Genomic DNA, 27,575 nt, shown 5'->3' with positions numbered 1-27,575 from the left:
TGCTTAGACCAAGCGAGATAGTTTGAGAACACAACTACCATCGTGCGAGAGCTGGCTTGGGAATCTTTAATATACCACTCGTGCTCCACCGGTTGGGACGAGCGGAGGAAAATAACGTTCAACCAGAGAATGGGTCGACTTGGATGGTTTGTAATCGTTTGACAAATATTCGCTGATGCACTCAGGTATGTTAAAAGTGTAGTTTCGATGTTATAATTATGATAACCGTCACTTATGTCATGTCATAGGGTTTTACGTGCACATTCAGAACAAGCTGTTGTAGCGCACGCCTGTCGTGGGCGCAAGAGCCGGCCCCTCCGTCCGTGACAGGAAACGGGGGGGGGGGGGGGGGGGCGGGGAGAGGAAGGACCGCCTGCACTGGCAGGTGCAAGGGAGCACCAGAAGCCTGATCAAATCGGCAGCAGGCGGGTGGGGGTGGTGGTGGTGCTATGGAATTTGAATGGAGCAGTTAAATGCCAAAGAGAAAAGGGTGCGCAATTTTGATTGAGGGAATGTGGCGCAATTTTGAACGGTCGGTCGAAAGGTAAATGGCCGAGCTAATATAGGTTTTGATATTAGTGAATCGAGAGTAGCTCGTTAATTTTAGACCTTTACGATGCTGTGGTGTCTCCCTAAGTTGCCATAACCGTCACTGCAGCTTTAAGGCTAATAAACCTATTGTGGGAAAGGTGGTGGTGAGGTTCGGGGCCTTCCCCATTTCGTACGCTTATGTGGGGATGGGGGCATAGGCGTACGGGGTCCCATTATTTGTAGGGGGTAGGGGCAGGCTGATTTTTGCCCGAATTAAACAAAAGTGCCCGAATCTGGATTACAACGTTTGTTCATGTTAGCATTACTGCCAAACAGCGATATATAGGGTTGCAGACGCATTCCACGCATTTTTACATGGATTACAACTTCTACTGTTGGCAGGATAATGAAAATATACGGTGAAAAAGTGTTAATTTGCCCGAATTTCTCTGTTGTTTTTGCCCGATTTGCAGGATTTTCTCCAGGACTAAGGGGTGTGTGTGGGGACGGGGGCAAGGGGATGTATGTGATCACTAAACACAGGTGGCCGGTTAGGCAGGTTAGACTGTAGTAAACATCATTACGTTCTCTTTATTTACCTCGGCTTGGCTATTTAACTGTCTGCATTTAAATAATCCGGACTGAGAGGAAAGCTAATAAGCGTGATTACGGCGCCAATAACGAACACGATAAATCTGAATCTCCTACGGGACTATCTAACAAACACCATGTGAATATATGTTCAGAAAAACAATCATTCGTTTGATCAGTGAACACTTTAAGTCTGTTTCTGCTAAAACGTGGGTTTTTTGTTGTAATCATACCAACTGGAGTTCAGGGAGGGACGTAGGCTGGTGGTAATGCGTTCACCTGTGGCGCAGTCGGTGTAGGATCGATCCCCAAGACGAGTCCATTGGGATATTTCTCGTTCTCAGCCAGTTCACCACGACTGGTATATCACAGGTCGTTGTATTTCTATACTGTCTATCGGATGATGCATATAAAACCTCTCTTGTTACTAATGGAAAAATGTAATGGGCTTTTCTGATTACGAAATCATTGTGCTCTAATGCAGGGAGGAAATATTTTATTTAACGACGCACTCAACACATTGTATGTACGGTTATATGGCGTCAGACATATTGTTAAGGACCACACAGATATTGAGGGAGGAAACACGCTGTCGCCACGCAATGAGCTACTCTTTCCGATTAGCAGCAAGGGATAATTTGTAGGCACCATCCCATAGACAGGATAGCACATACCACGGTCTATGATGTACCAGTGATTAAAGTTAGGATTTTCAGTTCCTAAATTCAACATCGCAGTGAGTGAGGCGGAATGTGTACTAACTGTTCGTAAGTTCCCATCAGGCTGATACAGCTTAGTTTATATATATTGATTAGAGTGCTACGGAAAACTAAATTTCTATTTATAAAGATTTAGATTCAAACATCAAAACTGAGACTATGTGTACACTTATAGGAAATGGATACTCTTTCATTTTTGAACAGTGCCCAAGAAAATGAAATGACGATAAACGGACTTCCGGAAAAGGCGGCATTTGACACGCCGGATATCCGGTACACAAAAAGCAAACCACCTGTGAGGTGGGCGCATGCATGGACAGATTTTACCCAGCAAACAACATTCCACGGGCTCAAGTACATATGGATGGATGGCGCTTTCGTTTTCAGAAGGTACGTGAATTAAAAATTTGTATAAAATGTTTCAGTGCCGGTTTATCCTTGTAGCACATGTAGCACGTGCTACTGGCCCCGCGCTTCAGGGGTCCCGCGGTGATGTGTACATTTATTTTCACCAGGTAATTTTCCCCCCTCTCCGCGAGGGAGTGCAAAATATATATCCTGGCAAGGAGGCCTCGCTGTTATTTGTACTACAGGCCCCGCGGATCCTTAAACCGGCTCTGGAATGTTTGACCATTTCAATGTATTTCTGTTCATTATACGCCTTAGTCTTTCAAAAGCTGATCTGGACCCACATTTGTAGGCTATGTGGGTTGTGTGTTCTTTGGGTATTTTCCGTGATAAAAGAAAGAAATGATTTATTTAACAACGCACTCAACACATTTTATTTACGGTTATATGGCGTCAGACATATGGTTAAGGACCACACAGATTTTAAGAGGAAACCCGCTGTCGCCACTACATGGGCTACTCTTTCCGATTAGCAGCAAGGGATCTTTTATTTGCGCTTCCCACAGACAGGATAGCACAAACCATGGCCTTTGTTGAACCAGTTATGGATCACTGGTCGGTGCAAGTCGTTTACACCTACCCATTGAGCCTTGAAGAGCACTCACTCAGGGTTTGGAGTCGGTATCTGCATTAAAAATTCCATGCCTCGACTGGGATCCGAACCCAGTGCCTACCAGCCTGTAGACCGATGGCCTTTTTTTTTTATCTTTTTATTCGTGAAACTCAATATTGCACATGTATATAAAATTTACAAATAAAAATAAGAAAAAGATTCACACAAATCCACACACGTACATGGCCTAACCACGACGCCACCGAGGCCGGTCATTTTTCCGTGATAAGTGAGACAATCTAGTATTGGAGGTTGGCTTTGTAGACGTTTTAAACCCTAGGGATTTTTTGTTTGCACTATTAGAGCCGTTTTATTTTGTGATTGAAATCAGATATGACTTTGAGTTTATTGTTCAGATTATCCACTTCCGTATATCTTGAGTCTTTCTGGTCATCCTGGCATGGTGCTTATAAAACTTGTAGAGTCTAGACTCGAGACTCTAACAGTCTGAGACACCAACGTCATGACAACGCCATACAAATTGTATGCGTGTGACGTCATTAGAGATTGAGTCTGGACTCCAAAAGGTTTATAATCACGCGCCCTGGTGTTTTCAATACCACGAAATACATTTGAAACAATAATTTAAAAACCTCGCACATACCTAAGAAAAGTAACGGTTATAGAGGTTCTTGCTTTAAATTTTGTTGTAACTTTACCCCCAAAGGAAGGAGATGTTTTATTTAACGACGCATTAAACACATTTTATTTACGGTGATATGGCGTCGGACATATGGTTAAGGACCATACAGATATGACAGAGGAAACCTGCTGCCGCCACTTCATCGGCTACTCTTTTCGATTAGCAGCTAGGCATCTTTTATATGCACCTTTATATACAACTCTGGTGTCGTTCTGGTGATTTTAGATTCCGAATTTCCATTAACTCCACTTGCATCATTTGTGAGAGGCTAAACCCACAGCAGGCGTGTGCGAAACCTTCGTGGTGTATGCGCACGTAAAACGATTTACTCACTCACTCATTTGTACACATGGGCTGACACCGTCTCTTTTAAAGGTATTAATTATTTACACATGACTGATGGTAGAGCGACTCCCAAGTGATTTAGCACACGATACAATATAACATAATCTATTGGTTGTTCATTTTAGTTTTAGTTCTAGTCTTAGCAAAGGCGTTATATTCAAATACGTTTCAAGCACCGTGTCCCGTGTACGTATTTCACCCATCTGCATCATCTCATTAAATGTATGCAAATGACCAGCGAAGGAATAAATGTTTGTTAGATAATATACTCTTCACAAAAGTTAGGAAACCTGAAATATCAATGTTAATATGAACTGTTAGACCGAACATACATCCTAGTAAAGAACGTTCAGGTCTGTTAATCAACACACCGAAACACATTCCATAGTTTGCACATGCATCACGTGCGTGGGGTGTCATTCTCGATTTTGACAATTTCCAGGAACGTCGATTAATCACTGTAGAACATTATTTCTGTCAATCTGTTTCATTCTGTTGAACATACAGTTGTTATTGTTTTGGTTTTAGTCATTTTTATTGTTTGAAAATGCGATTTACTGAGAACAAAACCGTCAACTTTCAAATTTCACTTCTGACCCCAATCGTCCTTTAAGATCTTTGGTGGTCATAAAACCTACTGTAATACTGAACTACCGGTTGTAATGTTTGCCCAATTAATTCACTATAATCATATAACCATTCCCCACAGCTAATATATTTAACAATTTTGGCAATTCCATACTAGAGTTCCCCTACTTTTTTTGAAGAGTATATTTATGTAATACGTATTTTGCAAATGCTTGTTGTTGTTTTCTCAGGTTTGTTGTTTTCGTGGTTGTTAGCTGTATTCATTTATGTAATGCGTATTTTTCTATGATTATTACTGTGTTCTTAGGATGGTATTTTTGATGTTTTTTAGTTGAATATATTTATGTAACACGTATTTCTTTATGATTGCCATTATGTTCACAGGCTGGTCTTGTTCCTGGTGGTTGCTAGCCTTATGCATTTATGCAATACGTATTTTTCTATGATTGCCATTGTTTTTTTAGGTAGGCGATAGAGATACAGAAACACAAAATTAACGATACCAATCAGTTTAATTTCAGGTGTGTGGGGTTATTTTTCAAAATTAAAAATCGGACCAAATATTGGTTAGGCCGAAGTCTGACCCATTGGGCTATTTCTCGTTCTAGAAAGTGCACCACGACTGGTATATCAAAGACAGTGGGATGTGCATATTATATATCCCTTGCTACTCATGGGAAATATAGCGGGTTTCCTTTCTAAGACAGTCTATATATAAACATTGCCAAATGTTTGACATTCAATAGCCGATGATTAATAAAATATAAAAGATCCCTTTCTACTAATGGATAAATGTTGCAGGTTTTCTCTCAAAGAATATATAGCAAAATTACCAAATATTTGATATATAACAGCCGATGATTAATAAATCAATGTATTCTTGTGGTGTCGTTAAACAAAACAAAACAAACTGTTTGATGTAAGGCGTACTTTGTTATGCTGACACTGTTTTAACAGGTCAGTGTGCTTCTTGGTGGTTGTCAGCTGTATGCATTTATGTAATATCTATTTTTATATGATTGTCACTGTTTTAACTGGTTAGTGTGGTTCCTGTTGTCAGCTGTCTGTATTTATGTAATATCTATTTTTAGTGATTGTCATTGTTTTAACAGGTTAGTGTGGTTCCTGTTATCAGCTGTATGTATTTATGTAATATCTATTTTTATATGATTGTCACTGTTTTAACAGGTTAGTGTGGTTCCTTGTGGTTGCCAGCTGTATGTGTTTATGTAATATCTATTTATATATGATTTTCACTGTTTTAACAGGTTAGTGTGGTTCCTGTTATCAGTTGTCTGTATGTAATATCTATTTTTACATGATTGTCACTGTTTTAACAGGTTAGTGTTATTCCTGTTGTCAGCAGTATATATGAACGTAATATCTATTTTCATATGATTGTCACTGTTTTAACAGGTTAGTGTAGTTCTTGGTGGTTGCCAGCTGTATGTGTTTATGTAATATCTATTTTTATATGATTGTCACTGTTTTAAGAGGTTAGTGTGTTTCCTGTTGTTGTCAGCTGTATGTATTTATGTAATATTTCTTTTTATATGATTGTCACTGTTTTAACTGGTTAGTGTGGTTCCTGTTGTCAGCTGTCTGTATTTATGTAATATCTATTTTTAATGATTGTCATTGTTTTAACAGGTTAGTATGGTTCCTGTTGTCAGCTGTCTGTATTTATGTAATATCAATTTGTATATGATTGTCATTGTTTTAACAGGTTAGTGTGGTTCCTGTTATCAACTGTATGTATTTATGTAATATCTATTTTTATATGATTGTCACTGTTTTAACAGGTTAGTGTGGTTCCTGGTGGTTATCAGCTGTATGTGTTTGTGTAATATCTATTTTTACATGATTGTCACTGTGTGACGGAACATGCCCTTAATTTCTTTTCGCCTGTGGCGATATTAATTGTTTTAGAGGGCCGTGTGCAGTCCCAATATGCACTTAACCTAGGTGGGTACTTTGTTACGTAATACCTCCGCGCGACAGTACCCTCTAATGCACACCCATACCAGGTGCGGAGGCCATGTGGCCAGTAGTTACGTAATACCTCCGCGAGTTCTGTTTTACGACCGGTGATTTTTAACGATTGACGACAGCTAGTCTGACCATCTAAGAAAAATATACCGTCCTGGTCGCTGTGGAAGTACCGCCTTGTACCCCCAGGCGATATTCGACTTTTGTAATAAATAGCTAGGATTTAGATTTATCGGGGAGAAACAAAAGGAAGGCTACCACGGAACGTTAGTCCGTTTGGACTTGGTAAATATATTTTTTTCTGCTCTGTTGTATAACCTTGATGTGATTGATGTGACTTTAAATATTTTAATACTGTATTATACCAATATTATTTAAACCGTGTTTCCGGTAAATTGACGAAGTAAATTGTAGGCTTCACTGTCTAAAATTATTAAAGCTTAACCAGTCATCCTAGAGGACCTAGGTAAACTGTAGGTTATTGTCTTTATTGTGATAGGTACCAGTATTAATTCTGTATTACAACGTTACTGAATGAGTAGTTAAGGGTTAATTAAAAATTAACCAGTTAGGAATAGAGTTGTAATTCCTTTATTAATTAAGTTCCCCTGGCAGCGTTTCTCAATTATCACACGTGTGCGTGTTGTATCACGGTGAAGTGAGTATACTATTGTATAAACTAGACACCTAGTGATTAACTAATTAAGTGATTAGTTCTGGGTTGTTATTATTATTGTTGATGTTAACTAATTAACTGCGGCAATTATATTTGTCAGCTTACGTTTAATACAGATTCCAAAGTGTATTGTGTTTTGTTGTGTTTTCTAGTGAACAAAACGTGCTATATTACGTATACTTTATATAAGATAGTATCTCTGTTTATACCTAGAGCCGAGCTACTCGGGTATACACTGCCCGATACAGAGAGATCTAATAGATATAGAGTTAGGAGAGATATTTGGATAATCGTGTTTCATTCAGTTACGGGTATTATAGGATCCCCGTGACAGGAGTGAAAATTGGGGCGCTCGTCCCGGATCTGAAACGGGACATGCATATTTAAAAAAAGTATTGTTTGTAAATGGGGGCTTTATAAATTATTTTTACAAATTAACCAGAAGTAGCAACGTTCTTCACTAGAAAATTAATTAATAATAAGTGCGTCATATCTAAACATGGATAAGAATATGCTGGATAGTCATACGCTCAGTGTAGTGGAGATTAAGCGAGCACGTAAGGCCGAGTTAGTTGAAATCGCAAGTGAGCGGGAAATTGATTTAACATCAGCTAAAACCTTAGGTGATATAAAGACAATTATTATCCAGGAAGTTTTTGGTGATATGCCTGTTATGGAAGACAATGAGATTGTTCCAGAGATAGAGATAAATGTGTTAAGTGTGGAACAACAATTAGCTTTTAAAAAACTTGAGTACGAAAGAGAAGAACGTGCATTAGATAGAGATAGAGAGAGAGAGAGAGAGAGAGAGAGAGAGAGAGAGAGAGAGAGAGAGAGAGAGAGAGAGAGAGAGAGAGAGAGAGAGGAGAGGGGTAGAGAAAAATAATAGAGAGAGAGAAAAAAGAAGAAGAGAGGGATAGAGAAAAAGAAGATAGAGATAGAGAAAGAGAAGAGAGGGATAGAAAAGATAGAGATAGAGAAGATAGAGAGAGGGTTAGAGAGAGGGAGAGAGAAAGAGAAGAGAGGGGTTGAGAAGAGAGAGAAAGGGATAGAGAATTCCAGTTAGAAAAATTAAAAATGAAACATGAGTTAAAGTTGAATACTGAAGAAGTTAGACGAGAAGCAGGAAATGGGATTAACATGTCGGAGGCTTATAGATCAGTGCCTGTATTTGACGACCAGGAGGTAAATATGTTCTTCCAACTTTTTGAACGGGCCGCTAAGCAGCTAAATTGGCAGCAGTCTACGTAGACATTGTTAGCCGTGTCTAAGTTTAAAGGGAAGGCTAGCGTGGCTTATAATTCAATGAGTGATGAACGAGCAAGTCAGTACGACCTAGTTAAGTCTACGGTGTTGAGGGCTTATGAATTACGACCTGAATATTATCGTTTACGGTATAGCAGGTTGACAAAAACGCAGGGTCAGTCGTATAATGAGTTCGTGGCTAAGAAAGCAGGGATGTTTGATAAATGGGTGGTTTCTCATCAGGTAGAGTCATATACCGAGTTACGGGAGTTGTTGATCTTACAGGATATTAAGAATGGATTACCAGTTAGCTTACGTATTCATTTAGAGGATCGTGATGTCAAAAAGACAGAGGAGGCAGGCATAGTGGCAGATGATTACGTGTTAATACACAAAGCTCAGGCAGTACAGGGTAGCTCTTTACAACAGGGTGATAAGAAGAAATTTCAGCCAGGTTTTTCCCGGGAAAGTAACTATCGGGGAGAGTCATCTAGTTGGTCAGCTAGGCAGGCAAGGAATGCACCTGGTGGGCAAAGTAAGGATAGGCCTGCATTATCAGCCAATGCACGAACTTTTCGTCCACATTGCAGTTACTGTAAAAAGGATAACCATCTTGTTGAGGACTGGTTTAAAAGGTAACGCGATAATGCGCAAGTGGTCGGTTTAGTGAGGTCAGCTCCGTCAGCGAGAGAATTAATGGTTAGTCCTATGGCAGAGAAAGTAAACCCGTATGTGTCCACTGGTATGGTTTGTGAAACAAGAATTGAGTCTTAAGGCAATATCAGTCTATCGAGATACTGGGTGTAACCCCTCGCTTATATCGTCAAAGTGTTTAGCCGGTATAGAGAATTCAGATACAGGACGTAGTTTTGCGCTAACCTCAGTTACTGGAGAAAATATGGTTGTCCGGTTACATTACGTTTTCTTGTGTTCGAAGTTTGTGACGGGGCCAGTCATTATGGGTGTTGTAAAGGACTTTCCTGTTGAAAACATAGGAGTTTTGTTGCGTAATGATTTGACTTGTCAGTGTTGTCAGCCGAAATGTGACCAATTGTTAATTAAAGACAGCCCTTTACCAATAGAAGAGAGTGAGGTTGATGAGATTAGATATCCTGCGTGTGTAAAGACTAGGGCTATGGCCAGAAGGGTAACAGGAGACCCAGAGGATATTTGTGATTTGTCTGATACGTGTGTGAGCCATGAAATTGGAGTGGGTAAGGTTATCAGTAAAATGGTAGATAAGTCAACTGAGGAACGAAATGTGGTGGAACCTGTTGATCTCCCGCAGAGGGGAAATGAACCAATTGTGTTTGATAGAGGGGACTTACCTTGTAATAGACAAGAGTTAGTTCTAGAGCAGGGGGCTGATCCAAAATTGTTGGCAGCTCGCACTACATTGTTAACAGAGGGTGAGATGTAGGATCAGATGTCAGGTTATTATATGGACAAGGGAGTATTAATGAATAAGAGAGTTAGATATAGGAGGTGGCAGGCGACCGAACTAGGTAGGAAGCAACTGAGCCATGCTCAGAGCAAAATAAAATCAGTGTTTGATAGGAAGGCTAGGAGTCGGGAATTTAAACCAGGGGATAAGGTGCTGCTGTACCTTCCCATTAAACGGGGTTCATTGCAGAACAGGTATTTCGGGCCCTATGTTGTGCACAAACGGGTTAATGAGCAGGGTATGTGATAAACACTCCTGATAGGGATAGGAATTGTCACATCAATTTGCTAAAAGGTTATTTTGACAGACTGCCGATAGTTCCAGTGCTACCTGTCCAAATTGAGAGTCACTCAATTTCCTGTGATGACGTCAAAACTGCAGAGATCAAATTAACCAACAGCCAGATTCTAGCAGATTTGAGCCCCCAGCGAGAAAAGCTGACTACATTGATAGAAGACAATGTTTCCATTTGTCAGGACCTTCCAACGGTTACCAGTACCTTTAAGCCAGGGTGTGCGCTTGGAACCCAACGCTACACCGATTCGACAGCATGCATATCGGAGAAAACCTGGAAAACGTGCGTCGCTGCAAAAGAAGGAAACGAAGTTCCAGTGGTCAGATGAATGCGAGAAGTCATTCAATCGTCTCAGGCAGATGCGCTCCTCGTCTCCCGTGATGGCAGCACCAGACTATCGAATGCCCTTCAAGCTGGCTGTGTATGCCAGTGACGTGGGAGCTGGAGCTGTGCTGTTCCAAGAAGACGAAAATGGACTGGACCATCCTGTAAGTTTCTTCTCCAAAAAGTTTGACAAACACCAGGTGAACTATTCCACTATAGAGAAGGAAGTTTTGGCCATGGTACAAGCTCTGAAGCATTTTCAGATCTACATGAAGTCGGCATTGCATCAAGTGGTGGTCTTTACTGATCATAATCCGCTTACCTTCATTCACAGAATGAAAGCCACCAACCAGAGAGTTTTGAGATGGAGTCTTCTTCTGTAGGAATTCCCAATTACCATTGAACACATCAAGGGCACTTCCAATGTAATCGCTGATGCCCTGTCCCGATGTTGAACGTTGTGATAATGTGTTGACGTTCTTGATTTCTGTTTTGTTTTTATATATTTATTGTATACTAGGGACTCAGAGACTCAGTGTGATTACTGGTAGCCACCTTATTTACTATGTGTTATAAATGCCCGGATGCGTCGGTTAACGCACATTTGTTTTAATGTAGTATATTTCCCCATTCCTAGAGTAGAGGAAATATCCTTTTTGAGGTGGGGGTGTGTGACGGAACATGCTCTTAATTTCTTTTCGCCTGTGGCGATATTAATTGTTTTAGAAGGCCGAGTGCAGTCCCAATATGCACTTAACCTAGGTGGGCACTTTGTTACGTAATACCTCCGCGCGACCGTATCCTCTCATACACACCCAGACCAGGTGCGGAGGCCATGTGGCCAGTAGTTACGTAATACCTCCGCGAGTTCTGTTTTACGACCGGGGATTTTTAGCGATTGGCGACAATTAGTCTGACCATCTAAGAAAAATATGCCGTCCTGTTGGCTGTGGAAATAGCACTTGTAGGTATTCGGCACCGCCTTGTGCCCCCAGGCGATATTCGGTTTTTGTAATAAATAGCTAGGATTTAGATTTATCGGGGAGAAACAAAAGGAAGTCACCCAGGGAATGTTAGTCCGTTTGGACTTGGTATATATATATTTTTCTGCTCTGTTGTATAACCTTGATGTGATATATGTGACTTTAAATATTTTAATACTGTATTATACCAATATTATTTAGACAGTGTTTCCGGTAAACTGACGAAGTAAATTGTAGGCTTCACTGTCTAAAATTATTAAAGCTTAACCAGTCATCCTAGAGGACCTAGGTAAACTGTAGGTTATTGTCTTTATTGTGATAGGTACCAGTATTAATTCTGTATTACAAGGTTACTGAATGACTAGTTAAGGGTTAATTAAAAATTAACCAGTTAGGAATAGTGTTGTAATTCCTTTATTAATTAAGATCCCCTGGCAGCGTTTCTCAATTATCACACGTGTGCGTGTTGTATCACGGTGAAGTGATTAGAAAATTGTGTAAACTAGACACCTAGTGATTAACTAATTAAGTGATTAGTTCTGGGTTGTTATTATTATTGTTGATGTTAACTAATTAACTGCGGCAATTATATTTGTCAGCTTACGTTTAATACAGATTCCAAAGTGTATTGTGTTTTGTTGTGTTTTCTAGTGAACTAAACGTGCTATATTACATATACTTTATATAAGATCGTATCTCTGTTTATACCTAGAGCCGAGCTACTCGGGTATACACTGCCCGATACAGAGAGATCTAATAGATATAGAGTTAGGAGAGATATTTGGATAATCGTGTTTCATTCAGTTACGGGTATTATAGGATCCCCGTGACACACTGTTTTAACAGGTTAGTGTGGTTCCTGTTGTCAGCTGTCTGTATTTATGTAATATCTATTTTTATATGATTGTCACTGTTTTAACAGGTTAGTGTGGTTACTGGTGGTTGCCAGCTGTATGTGTTTATATAATATCTATTTTTATATGATTGTCATTGTTTTAACAGGTTAGTGTGGTTCCTGTTATCAGCTGTATGTATTTATGTAATATCTATTTTTATATGACTGTCACTGTTTAAACAGGTTAGTGTGGTTCCTTGTGGTTGCTAGCTGTATGCGTTTATGTAATATCTATTTTTATATGATTGTCACTGTTTTAACAGGTTAGTGTGGTTCGTTTTGTCAGCTGTATGTATGAACGTAATATCTATTTTTATATGATTGTCACTGTTTTAACAGGCTAGTGTGGTTCTTGGTGGTTGCCAGCTGTATGTATTTATGTAATATCTAATTTTATATGATTGTCACTGTTTTAACATGTTAGTGTGGTTCCTGTTGTCAGCTGTATGTATGAACGTAATATCTATTTGTATATGATTGTCACTGTTTTAACAGTTTAGTGTGGCTCTTGGTGGTTGCCAGTTGTATGTGTTTATGTAATATCTATTTTTTAAATGATTGTCAATGTTTTCGCAGACTTCTGTGGTTCCTGGTGGTTGTCAGTTGTATGTGTGTGATGTGTTACCAGATTATCGACCGCATCATCTACTACAACGACTTCCCCGTCACCGTGAACGTACAGGTCAACTTCAACACGTCACTGTCCTTCCCGTCGGTGACGCTGTGCAATCAAAACTCATTCAGGTAAATTTAATGGTGACGTCAGTTCCTGTCCCAACACAACACAGGTGTACATGACAGCCCACGGATCCACGTGGTTTGATAAGCTAATGTTAATATAAATTGATCATTATTGTGCATGTTTTATTCGCGATATGATGTGCTTGTCTTTCTCTCTGTGTCTGTCTGTCTTTCTCTCTCTCTCTCTCTCTCTCTCTCTCTCTCTCTCTCTCTCTCTCTCTCTCTCTCTCTCTCTCTCTCTCTCTCTCTCTCTCTCTCTCTCTCTCTCTCTCTCTCTCTCTCTATGTGTGTGTGTGTATATATTTTTTAAGAGAGTCCGATTTTAGCATTTTGACATTAACTTGGACCTTTGAATGTCAAAATGTTAAATATAATACCGAAACGTTTATTGCGATGAACTAATTGAGCGATTGTTATGAGAGGAGATATCAAGGCCACCGCACCTAGTCTAAAATAACTAAGTGTGAGTGTGTGGCAGGAAAATATGAATCAGCTGTGCACAGTAATATCATGTTATTTTCATTTTTCGTGGGTTTTTTTTTTTTTTTTTTTTTTTTTTTTTTTTTAGCGCGGTCAGCTGCCGTCCTCTTGCGTACTAGTTATAACATTGGGGGTTAGATTTATGGAGAGACGCAGATTTGAATATATATTTTGATTTCACCAATTAAACGAGCGAGTTGCGGGTTAAGAGAAAAACAATACATTTATATCGCTTCCATCAACAGAACTGAACAAAATAAACAGCAACAAATGTGAATGAGTGGACAGAATTTAACGCCGTGGTAAAGCGCTCGCTTGGTGCGCGGTAGGTCTAAGATCGACCCCGCCAGTGGTTTCATAGCGATATTTGTCGTTCCAACCAGTGCACCAACTGGTATATCAAAGACCGTGGTATGTGCTACCCTGGCTGTGAGATGGTGCATATAAAAAATCCCTTAAAAAATCCCCAAACAATCTCAGTGACAAAACCGTATTCCGTGATAATGGTATCTGCACAAGGCAGAATTGAAAGGATGTTTTAGGCAAAGTCGTGATTGCTTCCATGATCTCATATCACGTACTCGTCCTTAAGAATACCGCCACTCCATTAGGAGATCCATAACAGGATGTTGCATCCCTCATGCACCGCCCGTAGAAGGACTGCCACTCCACTAGGAGATCCGTAACAGGATGTTGCATCCCTCATGCACCGCCCGTAGGAGGACTGCCACTCCACTAGGAGATCCGTAACAAGATGTTGCATCCCTCATGCACCACCCGTAGGACTGCCATTCCACTAGGAGATCCGTAACAGGATGTTGCATCCCTCATGCACCGCCCGTAGGAGGACTGCCACTCCCAATACCAGCTTAGAAAACACTAGCTTGCACATAATAGAGTTCTATAGATGCAGCTGCAAAGGCATGCACTCATGAACCGCTGTTTAAATGTACCCCTCTTTCCCGATTAATAACTGCAAAAATATTAATTGATATCAGGATAATAACAGTTAGCACCTAATATCATTTGATATTACCCCTGCGAGTGCTGTAACCTCACCGTGGTGCAGGGGTGTAACATTCTCTTTGAGAATGGCCAATACAGCACAAATTGAAGTTTAGAGTAAAATTCGGTGTCCGTAAAATTCTGTGATATTTGTATTTGTATTTTTGCACAGTTCTTTACACTGTTCTTGTTTAAACCTTGAATTTTTATATTGATGTTGATCATCACTTTATTTATTTGCATTACCATAGTTTGACACCCAATAGTCGATGTATTTTTCGTGCTGGGGTGTCGTTAAACATTCATTCATTCATTCATTCATTCATTTGATATTACTTATGTTGTAATACATTCAAGTATGCAAAGTCAAATGACATAATTAAAACCGAAATATGAACACAAATCATATTCAGTTACAATCTGATTAAAATTATTTCGACTGGTCTTACCAGTAGATCTAACAGCATTGCGTGGACTCCCATGTACAGGTGACATTTCATATATAAATAACAATTTTAATATCGACCAATTACACTTCGCCTTTTATAGCGTTATTTGAGAGCATACAAATTCTAAAAGTATCAGGCGAGACTATGCAATAGGCGAACTTGCTGGTCTATATCAACATTGAAAAAACAGAGGGAAAAGTGTAGTAATAAACTCTGGATTGTATACTAGTATAAACAGATCTTATGGCTATACCATCACGGTGTTTTTTCCATCTTGAAACGAATTTTATATAAAATTTTATATTGCATTTGTTTCAGGCATTTCGTATAGTCTCGGCATAATTCCGAATGTTTTCAAATTCTTCTCAAATCACTGGCATGGTAAGGTTTTGATTGGTCGAATGAAAGGTCAACTGGGCATGACCTTCAACGGGATGCTGTTAGATCCACATTGAATAGTGGAGCTAATTTTAATTAGATTGATTCAGTTAGTTTTGGGTACTATTGTGTGATTGTTGTAAGTAAACAATAGCAATTTCGGTAGTAACAGGGACATAGCGTGGCCTGGGCGCGCGCGCGCGCGAATGAGTGTGTGTGTATGTGTGTGTGTGTATGTGTGTGTGTTTGTGTGTGTGTGTGTGTGAGAGAGCGAGAGAGAGAGAGAGGGGAAGGGGAGGGAGAGGGGAGGGGAGAGAGGAGAGAGAGAGAGAGAGAGAGAGAGAGAGAGAGAGAGAGAGAGAGAGAGAGAGAGTGTGTGTTCTGATATAATAGACCGTTTTGTCTATATTTTGCCTGGCTAGCTTAAATTGATAGACCTTAGTTTTTAAACACTACAGTGTTTTTATTGTTCACTATTAGAACTGTTTTGGTATTAATAAACACCAATTAATTTTATTTTATTTACATCCGAAGTGTTTTTGTACATCATGCTGTTTCTTATACCACAAAATGCAATTTTTCATAATTTTGAAAACATGTGTCCCCAAGAAACGAGAAATTGTTTCTGCGCACGCGCATTGTAATGCACGATTGATTTTGATGAAATAATGTTTTACCTTGTTCACTTTATTGTCAAATTCAACCAACATATGTTAATATCCATGCCATTTTTTTGTTGTGAAGAGATTAAATGCATGTCGTAGTCTAATGTTGACATTCTTCAACTACTGCAGTAAACAGGTCTATTGTTTTTTGAAGAGTGACGCATGCCACGCGACGTCACCAAAACTCTTATGCAATGTCAGCGGAATGAAACTGTGGTTTACTCGTATTTAGGTTTGTTTACTATTGCATGCCATTAAATAGAGTGCCCATAGTAGAGAATGGCGGCCGTGTATATTTGAATATTTACTTTTCTTTTACTCATTTGCTCATTTTGTTTTTGGAAAGGTTTTCCTTAATTCAACAAAAGTGCATGTACTTGGATGTCAGGGTTCAATCGTATGCATAATTCTTTAAAACAAGTCACACGTAAATAGACCGATTTATGGGTTAGCTCGGTTCACGGTTTTTCATGATACCTTTGAGAAGTAACAGTATTGGAGATAAGCTCATGTCTATTTTTAAGGATATTTCCCCTGTTTAAACGTCACGGTTCTTGTTTCCCTGTATTGTAACTTTATCTAAATATGTTACAGGTTTGTAGATTAACCAAACTTAGTGTCCAACTTCACAGGTTGGAACTAGGGTCTGCGACTTTAACTAAACTGAACTTTATTACACTCAGGCAGTAATCTATATATATACATACAGAGAGAGAGAGAGAGAGAGAGAGAGAGAGAGAGAGAGAGAGAGAGAGAGAGAGAGAGAGAGAGAGAGAGAGAGAGAGAGAGAGAGAGAGAGAGAGAGAGAGAGAGAGAGACACACACACACACACACACACACAGCATTCAATATAATTGTAACAAGATGGTGGGTGTAAATAAGTGTACAAAAATACAATAAATACATAAGTACAAAAAATACACAGTATATCAGCAAGAGAATTTGAAAGTATTCATAATCAGACTACAAAATATAGAAAGTTTTCTAAGGACACCAGCTTTCTTAGAGTTGAATAATTAATAAAATTTATATATATTTGGTTTGACTGAAAGAAAGATGCTAAGTAATGCTTTCTTTCATTCTTGAAAAACATACATGTACATATATGACAAAACTGATCTACGATATCGTAATTATTACGCAATGGGCATATTCTATTTTGTAGTGGTACATTTTCCCTTCTGCCCGTTTCAATTGGAAGATTATTGTTTGATAATATAAAACGTAATATTGGACACTGCACTGTGCAGCATTGTTTTAGGCCCAGCTTATGCTACTGTTTAAACTGAATTTCAGGGCGACCGCGGCCACCTCAGAGAAGCGATATCGCCTGATAGAGGAGATGTTCTCTAAAGGTCACAATTTCAACATATCAGTCCTCGACTCGTTCAACGCAACCGCCGTGACCCTCGATGACCTTTACACTTCCGCCGCTCACAGGAAAGAAGATCTAATTGTTAGGTATTTACAGTAACACTACAATGTTATAATACAGTACCATTGGCGCATCGGGGGGTGGGGGGGGGGGGGGTCGTTCCAGCCAGTGCACTACGACTGGTATATTAACGACCGTGGTATTACAGAGGAAACCCACTACATGTTTCCATTAGCAGCTATGTTCGTTTATATTAATCATCCCACAAACAGGACTGCACCTACCACGGATTTTGATATACCAGTCGTGTTGCACTGGCTGGAACGAAAAATAGCCCATTGGGCCCACCGACGGGGATCGATCCCACTCCGACCGCGCATCAAGCGAGCGCCTTACCATTGGACTACGTCCAGCCCTCCACTATCAGGTGCTAGTCCTTAGGAGGACTTCCAACTAACAGTATGTTTCATCTGTATTGCGCCGCCTGTAGGAGGACTGCCACTCCCAAGACTAGCTTAGAAAACCCAAACTTGCACTGGCTAGAGTTCAGTGGAATATATAGAGCTGTGATGTACAGAATAATTGATGGGAGTCCAACATAGCAAACAACAACAGAAAACATAAAGTACAATACATAACAGTACAAAATATATGGTATGTACTGTCTTGTCTGTGGTACAATTATATACAAGGGAGGCCGGATGTAGGTCAGTCGGTTAAGCGCTCGGCTGAAGTGTTTGCGTCGCAGGATCAACCACCGCAGTGAATCCGTTCAACCGATTTGGAATTTTTTCGTTCCAACCAGTGCACCACAACTGGCCAAAGGCCGTGGTATGTGTTTTCCTGTCCGTGGGAAAGTGCATATAAAAGATCCCTTGCTTCATTAGGAAAATGTAGCGGGTTTCCTCTGTTGACTACGAATCAAAATTACCAAATGTTTGACATCCAATAGCCGATGATTAATTAATCAGTGTGCTCTAGTGGTGTCGTTAAACAAAACAAACTTCTTCTTCTTGTATATACAAAATCCATTGCTATCAAATGAAAACATTTCTGTTTCCTGTAACATTAAGGGTGACGCTACACGATACTAGTGTATCGTACCAGAATAGCCGATTGACAAGACAAACACTACGATTTCATCGGTTGCTAGTAGGTTATTCTCGTGGCTATTGTCGTAGGAGCAACTCGTATCGTGTGGCGTCGGCTTACGAGTAATAATTACCAAATGTTTAGTATGAAATAGTCGATGATTAATTAATCTAGGTGTCGTGAAGCAAAGGAAACTTCTAACGTTTAACTGTTTATCTACCCGTCTCTTATCCTACAGCTGCAAGTGGCAAGGGGAAGTGTGTGGACCACAAAACTTCACCGAGATTTTAACCGACCATGGAGTGTGTTACACCTTTAACTCTAAACGCCTCCATGTTAGCTCAACAGGTAACAACACTTTTCATTTATTGTTTGTGTACATACCGCTACGGTTCAAATACATGCCATATACTTGTTAGCTTATAAGCTTTCTTCTCGTATAGCATGTTTTCGTTTCTTATTGACGAGTAAATTAGACTAAAATTAGATATTAAATAATTGTTTATATATATATATATATATATATATATATATATTTTTTTTTTTTTTTTTTTTTTTTTTTTTTTTTAATTATTTGTATCGATATATTGAATGTGCTTCTGGTCACCCTACTGTTTATATCGTGCTGGGGTGTTGTTGAGCATTCATTCATTCCTACTTTTCACAATAGCTCAATAAGACAATAAACTTAAGTTTGGAATACCGTATATTTTCGTGTATTAGCCGTTTTGAAGTCTAGAAATACTTTCCTAAACAAGAGACTGCAACTTATACATTTTGATCAGACTCTTAAAGCCTTTCACAGCGTATGTAATAATAGTAGTAGATGCATAAAAGTTAGAACTATCAGAAACAAATGGAATATAGAAAGACGTATGCAAGAAAATGTATATATCGTGTAATTTGGTTGCTTAAAAGAAACGTGTTACAATATCGGGACAGTCACCTTAAATATATGTTATTATTAATAATACTATTATTATTATTATTATTTATTATTATTATTATTATTATTATTATTATTATTAATATTATTATTATTATTCCATAGTTTAACACCTAATAGCCGATGCACTGTTCGTGCTGGGGTGTCTTTAAACATATATTCTATTTTATTCTATTCTATTATTATTATTATTATTATTATTATTATTATTATTATTATTATTATTATTATTATAGGTTCTGATTATGGACTAAAACTGACACTTAACGTAGAGCAGTATGAATACATGCCTGGACCGCACGACGCAGCTGGGGTAAAATTGTTACTCCACGACCACAAAGAGTTCCCCAAAGTACATGAACTGGGTCTGGCTATACCAACGGGATCCCACACGTTTATTGGTATACAGCTGGTTTCCGTGAGTATTTAGTTTCATAATTTAATCTTTTTATTTGTGTTGTTATTTTATCCAGTTTAATTCCATAATGCTAGATTCAGACTACCAACTGTCATGATGAGGTTGACCAACAGGACTTGTCAGTTACGTTGTAATTTCCCTAATTCCTGACTTACGACATGTGTGCTCAGATTAACAACCAATTGATCATAGAAGACGAGAATCGAGTTGTAAGAGCACTCAGTCTATCAACCGGACGGTCGTAGATGTCGTAAGAGCAGAAAGTTGGCCAACTCTGTGTTGGCAGTTGGTCGTTGTTTGACCTTCATATTGGAATATATCACTGGGATGGTCAGCTTTGTAAAAAAAAACATACTATGACGTTTAGTTCCCCAAGATGTTACCGGTGACCTACTGTGGTCCATGGACTAAAATCAGTATTTGGAGTGGGGGACGTAGTCTAGTGGTAAAGCGATCGCTTGATACGCGGTCGGTTTAGGATCGATCCCCGTCGGTGGCCCCATTGGGCTATTTCTCGTTCCAACCAGTGCTCCACAAATGGTGTAACAAAGGCCTTGGTACGTACTATCCTGTCTGTGGGATGGTGCATATAAAATATCCCTTGCTGCTAATCGAAAAGAGTAGCCCATGAAGTGGTGACAGCGGATTTCTTCTCTATATATCTATGTGGTCCTTAACCATATGTCACCGGCCTCGGTGGCGTAGTGGTTAGGCCATCGGTCTACAGGCTGGTAGGTACTGGGTTCAGATCCCAGTCGAGGCATGGGATTTTTAATCCAGATACCGACTCCAAACCCTGAGTGAGTGCTCCGCAAGGCTCAATGGGTAGGTGTAAACCACTCGCACCGACCAGTGATCCATAACTGGTTCAACAAAGGCCATGGTTTGTGCTATCCTGCCTGTGGGAAGCGCAAATAAAAGACCCCTTGCTGCCTGTCGTAAAAGAGTAGCCTATGTGGCGACAGCGGGTTTCCTCTAAAAAAATCTGTGTGGTCCTTAACCATATGTCTGACGCCATATAACCGTAAATAAAATGTGTTGAGTGCGTCGTTAAATAAAACACTTCTTTCTTTTTAACCATATGTCTGACGCCATATTACCGTAAATAAAATGGGTTGAGTGGGTCGTTAAATAAAACATTTCATTCCTTGTTTTTTAAAAAGCAGTATTTTGTGGTCAAGGAAAATGAATAATTATAAATATTTTTGGTCAGTATGTAACTTTGAAACTTCTACTTTTAATAGTATAAAGGCGCGGATGTAGGATTTCTGAAAGGGGGGGGGGGTCCAAATCTGAAAGAGGGGTCCAAATGTGATATTTTTATTATTCAAGCATTTAGAACAGTTAATATAATCACGTTTCACCTTAAAGGTTATGGGCGGTTTTCAAAAATGGAGGGGGTTAAGACCCCCTGGACCCCCTTGGATCCGATACTGGTATAGCACAGATCGGGATGTTCCTTTTCTGCATTCAATACTGCATGTTGTGGTTCAAATTCAGATCGAACATATTATGTCAATGGACGTTTTAAACATTTATATTTAACCATGGGTTCTCAGTTTTACTTTGTTAATAAACAGGTGTATGTTGTGTTGTGAACGGGTTTCTCCTCTAATTCTTTCCCTATATGAGTTATTATTTTGAACAGATTGAGAATGAAGACATAAATTACACGTGGCTGTTTATCCGTAGTACGAACCTATAAGGAAATGTTTTATTTAACGACGCACTCAACACATTTTATTTACTGTTAAGGTGGCAGCGGGTTTCGTCTCGAACACTATGGACGATTATAATTATATTTCTGATATGTAATTGACCCTGATTCAATAATATGACTCATGCGTTATTAAAACCATGTGTCACGGTTATTTACCATGCTGCTAAATACCATGAGTACACTGTGTGATCTGAGCTATGAATGATTTGAGGAATAAGTATATTAAATAATGTTACCACAGACGTCCAAGCGTATTTAGGCTCACTGAACTATTAACAACTGAAAACAATAAAGACATCAATAACCTGGGTGTCACGGGGATCCTATAATACCCGTAACTGAATGAAACACGATTGTCCAAATATCTCTCCTAACTGTATATCTATTAGATCTCTCTGTATCGAGCAGTATTTACCCGAGTGGCTCGTCTAGGTATGATCAGAGATACGATCTTATATAAAGTATATATTATTATAGCACGTTTAGTTCACTAGAAAACACAACAAAAACACAATACACTTTGGAATCTGTATTAACCTACATGACAAATGTACTGCCGCAGTAGTTAATTAACAACAACAAATAATAACAACCCAGAACTGATCACTTAATTAGTTAATCTCTAGGTGTCTAGTTTACACAATATGCTAATCACTTCACCGTGACACAACACCCACACGTGTGATAATTGAGAAACGCTTCCAGGGGAACTTAATTAATAAAGGAATTACAGCTCTATTCCTAACTGGTTAATTTTTAATTAACCATTACTACTCGTTCAGTACGTGTGATAATTGAGAAACGCTGCCAGGGGAACTTAATTAATAAAGGAATTTCAACTCTATTCCTAACTGGTTAATTTTTAATTAACCCTTAACTACTCATTCAGTAACCTTGTAACACAGAATTAATACTGGTACCTATCACAATAAAGACAATAACCTACAGTTTACCTAGGTCCTCTAGGATGACTGGTTAAGCTTTTTATAATTATTTAGGACAGTGAGCCTACAGATTACTGCGTCAGATGACCGGCAGCACCGTCTAAATAATATTGGTATAATACAGTATTAAAATATTTAAAGTCACATCAATCACATCAAGGTTATACACAGAGCAGAAAATATATATTTACCAGTCCCATCTGAACTAATATAGATCGTTCAGTGGACGGACAGCGATCCCCTGGAGCCTTCCTATCGTTTCTCCTCGATATATCTCAAACCCTAGCTATTTATTCAAAACTCTCAGAGACTCTCAGCCAATATCGCCTGGGGGCACAAGGCGGTACCTCACGTATCATCTGAATTTCCACAGCGACCAAGACGGCATATCTTTCTCTTAGATCGCCAGACTCAATGACGCCAAGTCGCCAAATCACGGTTGTAAAAACCCGCACTCGCAGAGGTATTACGTAACTATTGGCCACATGGCTCCGCACCTGAGCTGGGTGTGTATTAGAAGTACAGCTCGACGACCGTCGCGCAAAGGTATCACGTAACAAATTGCCCATCTGGGCTAAGTGCATTTGGAACTGCACACGGCCTTCTAAAACAATTAATATCGCCACAGGCGAAAAGAAATTAAGAGCATGTACCGTCACACTGGGAAAATATTTAGTTTTGGCAAATAAAATTAGAGACGATTTACTGCAGCTTACTTAAAATATGACATCCACTGACCTGCCGTTTCATTATCTAATATATATTTCATATTTCATATATATAATCATATTTCATCTGGTATACATCAATATATACATGTATATTTAGAATTAGAATTATTACTATACCACGATAATGTTTATAGTGCACATATATATATGTACATCCCACCACTAGTATACTATGTTAATTTTACCATTAATTCTTAAATCACTCTCCACCTGTATTTGTATATTTGTATATACATATCGTGATTATATATGTATGTATTTATGCTGATAAGTTGTTGTTTTTTTAACTTGAGGCAAATAAAGAACTTGAACTTGAGCGGTTTTTTCCTCTAATTCCGTTCACTCTGACTGTTATTGCCTTGAACAGATCGTGAACTTGGAGAAGCCCCACGGTGACTGTGGCAGCGAGACCTCGCCCTACTACAGCGTGTACAGGTGGTTGTTGTGTCCTGAACGGGTTTCTTCTCTAATCCCCTTCACTATATGACTGTTATTGCCTTGAACAGATCGTGAACTTGGAGAAGCCCCACGGTGACTGTGGCAGCGAGACCACGCCCTACTACAGCGTGTACAGGTGTATGTTGTGTCCTGAGCGGGTTTCTTCTCTAATCCCCTTCACTATATGACTGTTATTGCCTTGAACAGATCGTGAACTTGGAGAAGCCCCACGGTGACTGTGGCAGCGAGACCTCGCCCTACTATAGCGTGTACTCCACCGACTCCTGCCAGCTCGTGTGCGCCGTCAAGTACATGACGGAAGAATGCGGCTGTCGGCATCACTTCATGCCGCACATCGAAGGTAAGGTCTAGAAATGTTAAATATACAGGTCACCATTTCATGCCGCACATCCAAAGTAAGGTTTAGAAATATTAAATCTAGAGGTCATTACTTCTTGACGCACATCCAGAATAAGGTCTAGAAATATTAACACTAGAGGTCATCACTTTATGCCGCACATCCAGGATAAGGTCTAGAAATATTAACACTAGAGGTCATCACTTTATGCCACACATCCAGGATAAGGTCTAGAAATATTAACACTAGAGGTCATCACTTTATGCCGCACATCCATGATAAGGTCTTGAAATATTAACACTAGAGGTCATCACTTTATGCCGAGTCATGTCTTGACATATTAAAAACACAGTTCACCACTTTATGCGACCCACTGAGGGTAATGTCTTTACATAATAAACCAGAGGCCACAACTTTATGCCATACATTAAGGGTAATGTCTAGAAATATTAAAACTAGAGGTCATCAGTGTGTGCCTGATGCCTATGGTAAGATCTAGAAATATTAAATCTAGAGATCATCATTTTATGCCACATAATTAATCATGGTAATGTCTTTACATATTAAACTAGAGTTCATCACTTTATGTAACACATTCAGGAAAATGTTTAGAAATATTAAATCTAGAGGTTATCACTTCATGCCGCACATCTAGGGTAAGGACCTAGAAATATTAACACTAGAAGTCATCATTATGTGTTAAAACTAGAATTCATGAGTAAAGTCGCATATTCATATCAGGGTAACGTCTAGAATTATACTCTGTCAAAAAAGAAACGCATAGGTGATAGGGAAAGAAGAAAAGTGTTTGATTTGACAAAAAATAGTTTTTTTTTATACAATGTTGCTGAATGACCATGTTTGTTAATGTTCCTGGAATGAGACAGCATACACAAATGCACCCTAAAACAAAATTAATTCACGTTGTGGCACGTTGGTTGACAATTGCAGGAATTCGGCGTGAAATGGTCAGATTTTGGCGAATGCACGTGACACTCGGGGAAAAGATTGAGGGGTAGTGATGGGTATTTAAAGCTGCAATGTTCGCAATGATGCCTCATTTCCATTTCGACGTAGACGAGTTACAAGATGCCAAGACTAAGCCTGCCGAATCGAAACATTGCAATAGGCCGCCTCCAGTTAGGTGAATCGCAGTCAGCAGTCGCACGTTACACGAACGTCCATCAGAGCACCATTTCACATCTTTTGGACAGGTACCAGCAGTTTCAATCAGCAGAAGACCGGCCCAGAAGTGAAAGACCTCGCATAACAACTGCAGCACAATATCGCTACATCCGGGTTCTGCCCTTGCGTCACAGAACTGCCACAGTAACGAACACTGCTGGACGCATACCTGGTTTGAGAAGGATGTCTGAACAAACCATTTGGAACCGACTTCGAGAAGCTGGTTTACGGGCTAGGAGACCGTATGTTGGGTCCGTCCTGCGACGTCAACATCGACATTTACGTGTTCGCTGGTGCACGAATGTACAGGGGTGCAACTTGGGAAACTGGCGGCGAGTATGGTTCAGCGATGAGTAACGTTTCCTTCTACAGCGACGTGATGGACGACAACGTGTTTACAGACGCCGCAATGGACGTTTTGCCAACAACTGCTTCGCCCAAGTTGACAGATTCGGTGGAGGGAGTGTCATCATGTGGGGAGCCATCTCATACACCGGCAGAAGTGAACTTGTGTTCTTATAAGGCAACCTGACAGCTGTACACTACCGGGATGAAATTCTTCGCCGTCACATGCTTCCCATTTTGGATCGACAGAGAGAACTCTTTCAGCAGGACAATGCCAGGCCGCATACGACACGTGTAACAATGGATTTCCTACAAAATGCGATCATTAATGTGCTGCCATGGCCACCAAGATCGCCAAATCTTAATCCCATTGAACATCTATGGGACGAACTAGACAGACGTGTACGCCAGCGTGACGCGGAGCCTCAGACGCTTACGCAACTGTCACATGCACTGCAGGAAGAATGGGCTAAGATTCCACGTGCCCGGATTCAGAGACGCATTCAGTCTATGCCAACGAGATGTCGCGCAGTGATTGCTGCTTCTGGTGGCCACTCAAAGTACTGATTTCAGCGCCCTCGTACGACGCTGTTTGGTGACGAAAACGCCTCCATTGCCGAACATTGTCACATACTCATATCAAATTTTACTGTGATATAATCAGAGGTAATTCCATGAATTATGCCTATGCGTTTCTTTTTTAACAGAGTATATTATATCTAAGAAATCATCACTTTATGTCACATAAACCTCGATCGCCAAATACTCCCCAGCCTGGAATGATACGAACATAATATCGTCAATATGTCAGCTATTATTTATTTATAAACATGTTGTTGTTGTTTTCAGGACAGCCTCCAATTTGTACATTGGAACAGTTTTATTCCTGCTATGAAAAGAGAATAAGTAAGTATTTATGTTAAAATAAATAAGAATTTAAAAACCTACCGTCCTGTGGTAGTTTTACTAATATATATATACATATATATATATATATATATATATATATATATATATATATATATATATATATATATATATATATATATATATATATATATATATATATATATATATATATAAAAATATACATACATACATACATACATACATACATACATATATATATATATATATATATATATATATATATATACACATATACAGATAGATAGATACTGGCCAACCGTATGTAATACATGTAAGATACATTACATCTACTTAATAAAATACATGTAAGATGCATTGCATCAGTGTTATACAATACATGTAATATACGTTACATTAACCTTATAAAATACATGTAAGATACGTTACATCAAGCATATAAAATACATTTAAGATATCTTGTCCAGGGCGGAAGAGCCGGCACTTGTGCCCAGGATAGGGGTACACTATAACATCTTGCTCTGAATGTGCACGTTAAACAATCCATCCATCTACCCATCCATCCATTTAAGATACATTACACAGCCTTATATAATACACGTAAGATATGTTACATCAACCGTATAAAATGCATGTAAGATACGTTACATCAACCATATAAAATACATTTAAGATACTTACATCAACCATATAACATGCACGTAAGTTACGTTACATCAACCTTATAAAATAAATTTAAGATCCGTTACATCACCCTTATATAATACATATAACATACGTTACATCACCCTTGTATAATACATGTTAGATACGCTACATCAACGTTGTATAATGCATGTCAGATACGCTACATCAACCTTGTATAATGCATGTCAGATAGGCTACATCACCATTGTATAATGCATGTCAGATACGCTACATCAACGTTGTATAATGCATGTCAGATACGCTACATCAACCTTGTATAATGCATGTCAGATACGCTACATCACCATTGTATAATGCATGTCAGATACGCTACATCAACCTTGTATAACGCATGTCAGATACGCTACATCACCCTTGTATAATGCATGTCAGATACGCTACATCAACCTTGTATAATGCATGTCAGATACGCTACATCA

At 39.2% G+C, this 27,575-nt stretch overlaps 1 protein-coding gene across 1 annotated transcript in view; it reads left to right on the top strand.

Annotated features, from left to right (window-relative positions):
* The window catches only part of LOC121390332 (acid-sensing ion channel 1C-like), a 27,876-nt gene continuing 301 nt past the window's right edge, over positions 1-27,575 (top strand). Inside the window, exons 1-8 of the mRNA XM_041522120.1 lie at positions 1-185; positions 2,046-2,231; positions 12,866-13,033; positions 17,305-17,469; positions 18,714-18,823; positions 19,658-19,839; positions 23,880-24,033; positions 26,410-26,466. Of these exons, the coding sequence (XP_041378054.1) occupies positions 2,062-2,231; positions 12,866-13,033; positions 17,305-17,469; positions 18,714-18,823; positions 19,658-19,839; positions 23,880-24,033; positions 26,410-26,466 (1,006 nt within the window). The 5' untranslated portion in view covers positions 1-185; positions 2,046-2,061. The remainder of the gene's footprint in view (positions 186-2,045; positions 2,232-12,865; positions 13,034-17,304; positions 17,470-18,713; positions 18,824-19,657; positions 19,840-23,879; positions 24,034-26,409; positions 26,467-27,575) is intronic.

Source organism: Gigantopelta aegis, chromosome 15, assembly GCF_016097555.1.
Source record: "Gigantopelta aegis isolate Gae_Host chromosome 15, Gae_host_genome, whole genome shotgun sequence".
NCBI classification, from domain to species: domain Eukaryota; kingdom Metazoa; phylum Mollusca; class Gastropoda; order Neomphalida; family Peltospiridae; genus Gigantopelta; species Gigantopelta aegis.
The sequence above is the reverse complement of the archived record's forward strand: the minus strand, read 5'-3'. Positions and strand labels throughout refer to the sequence as shown.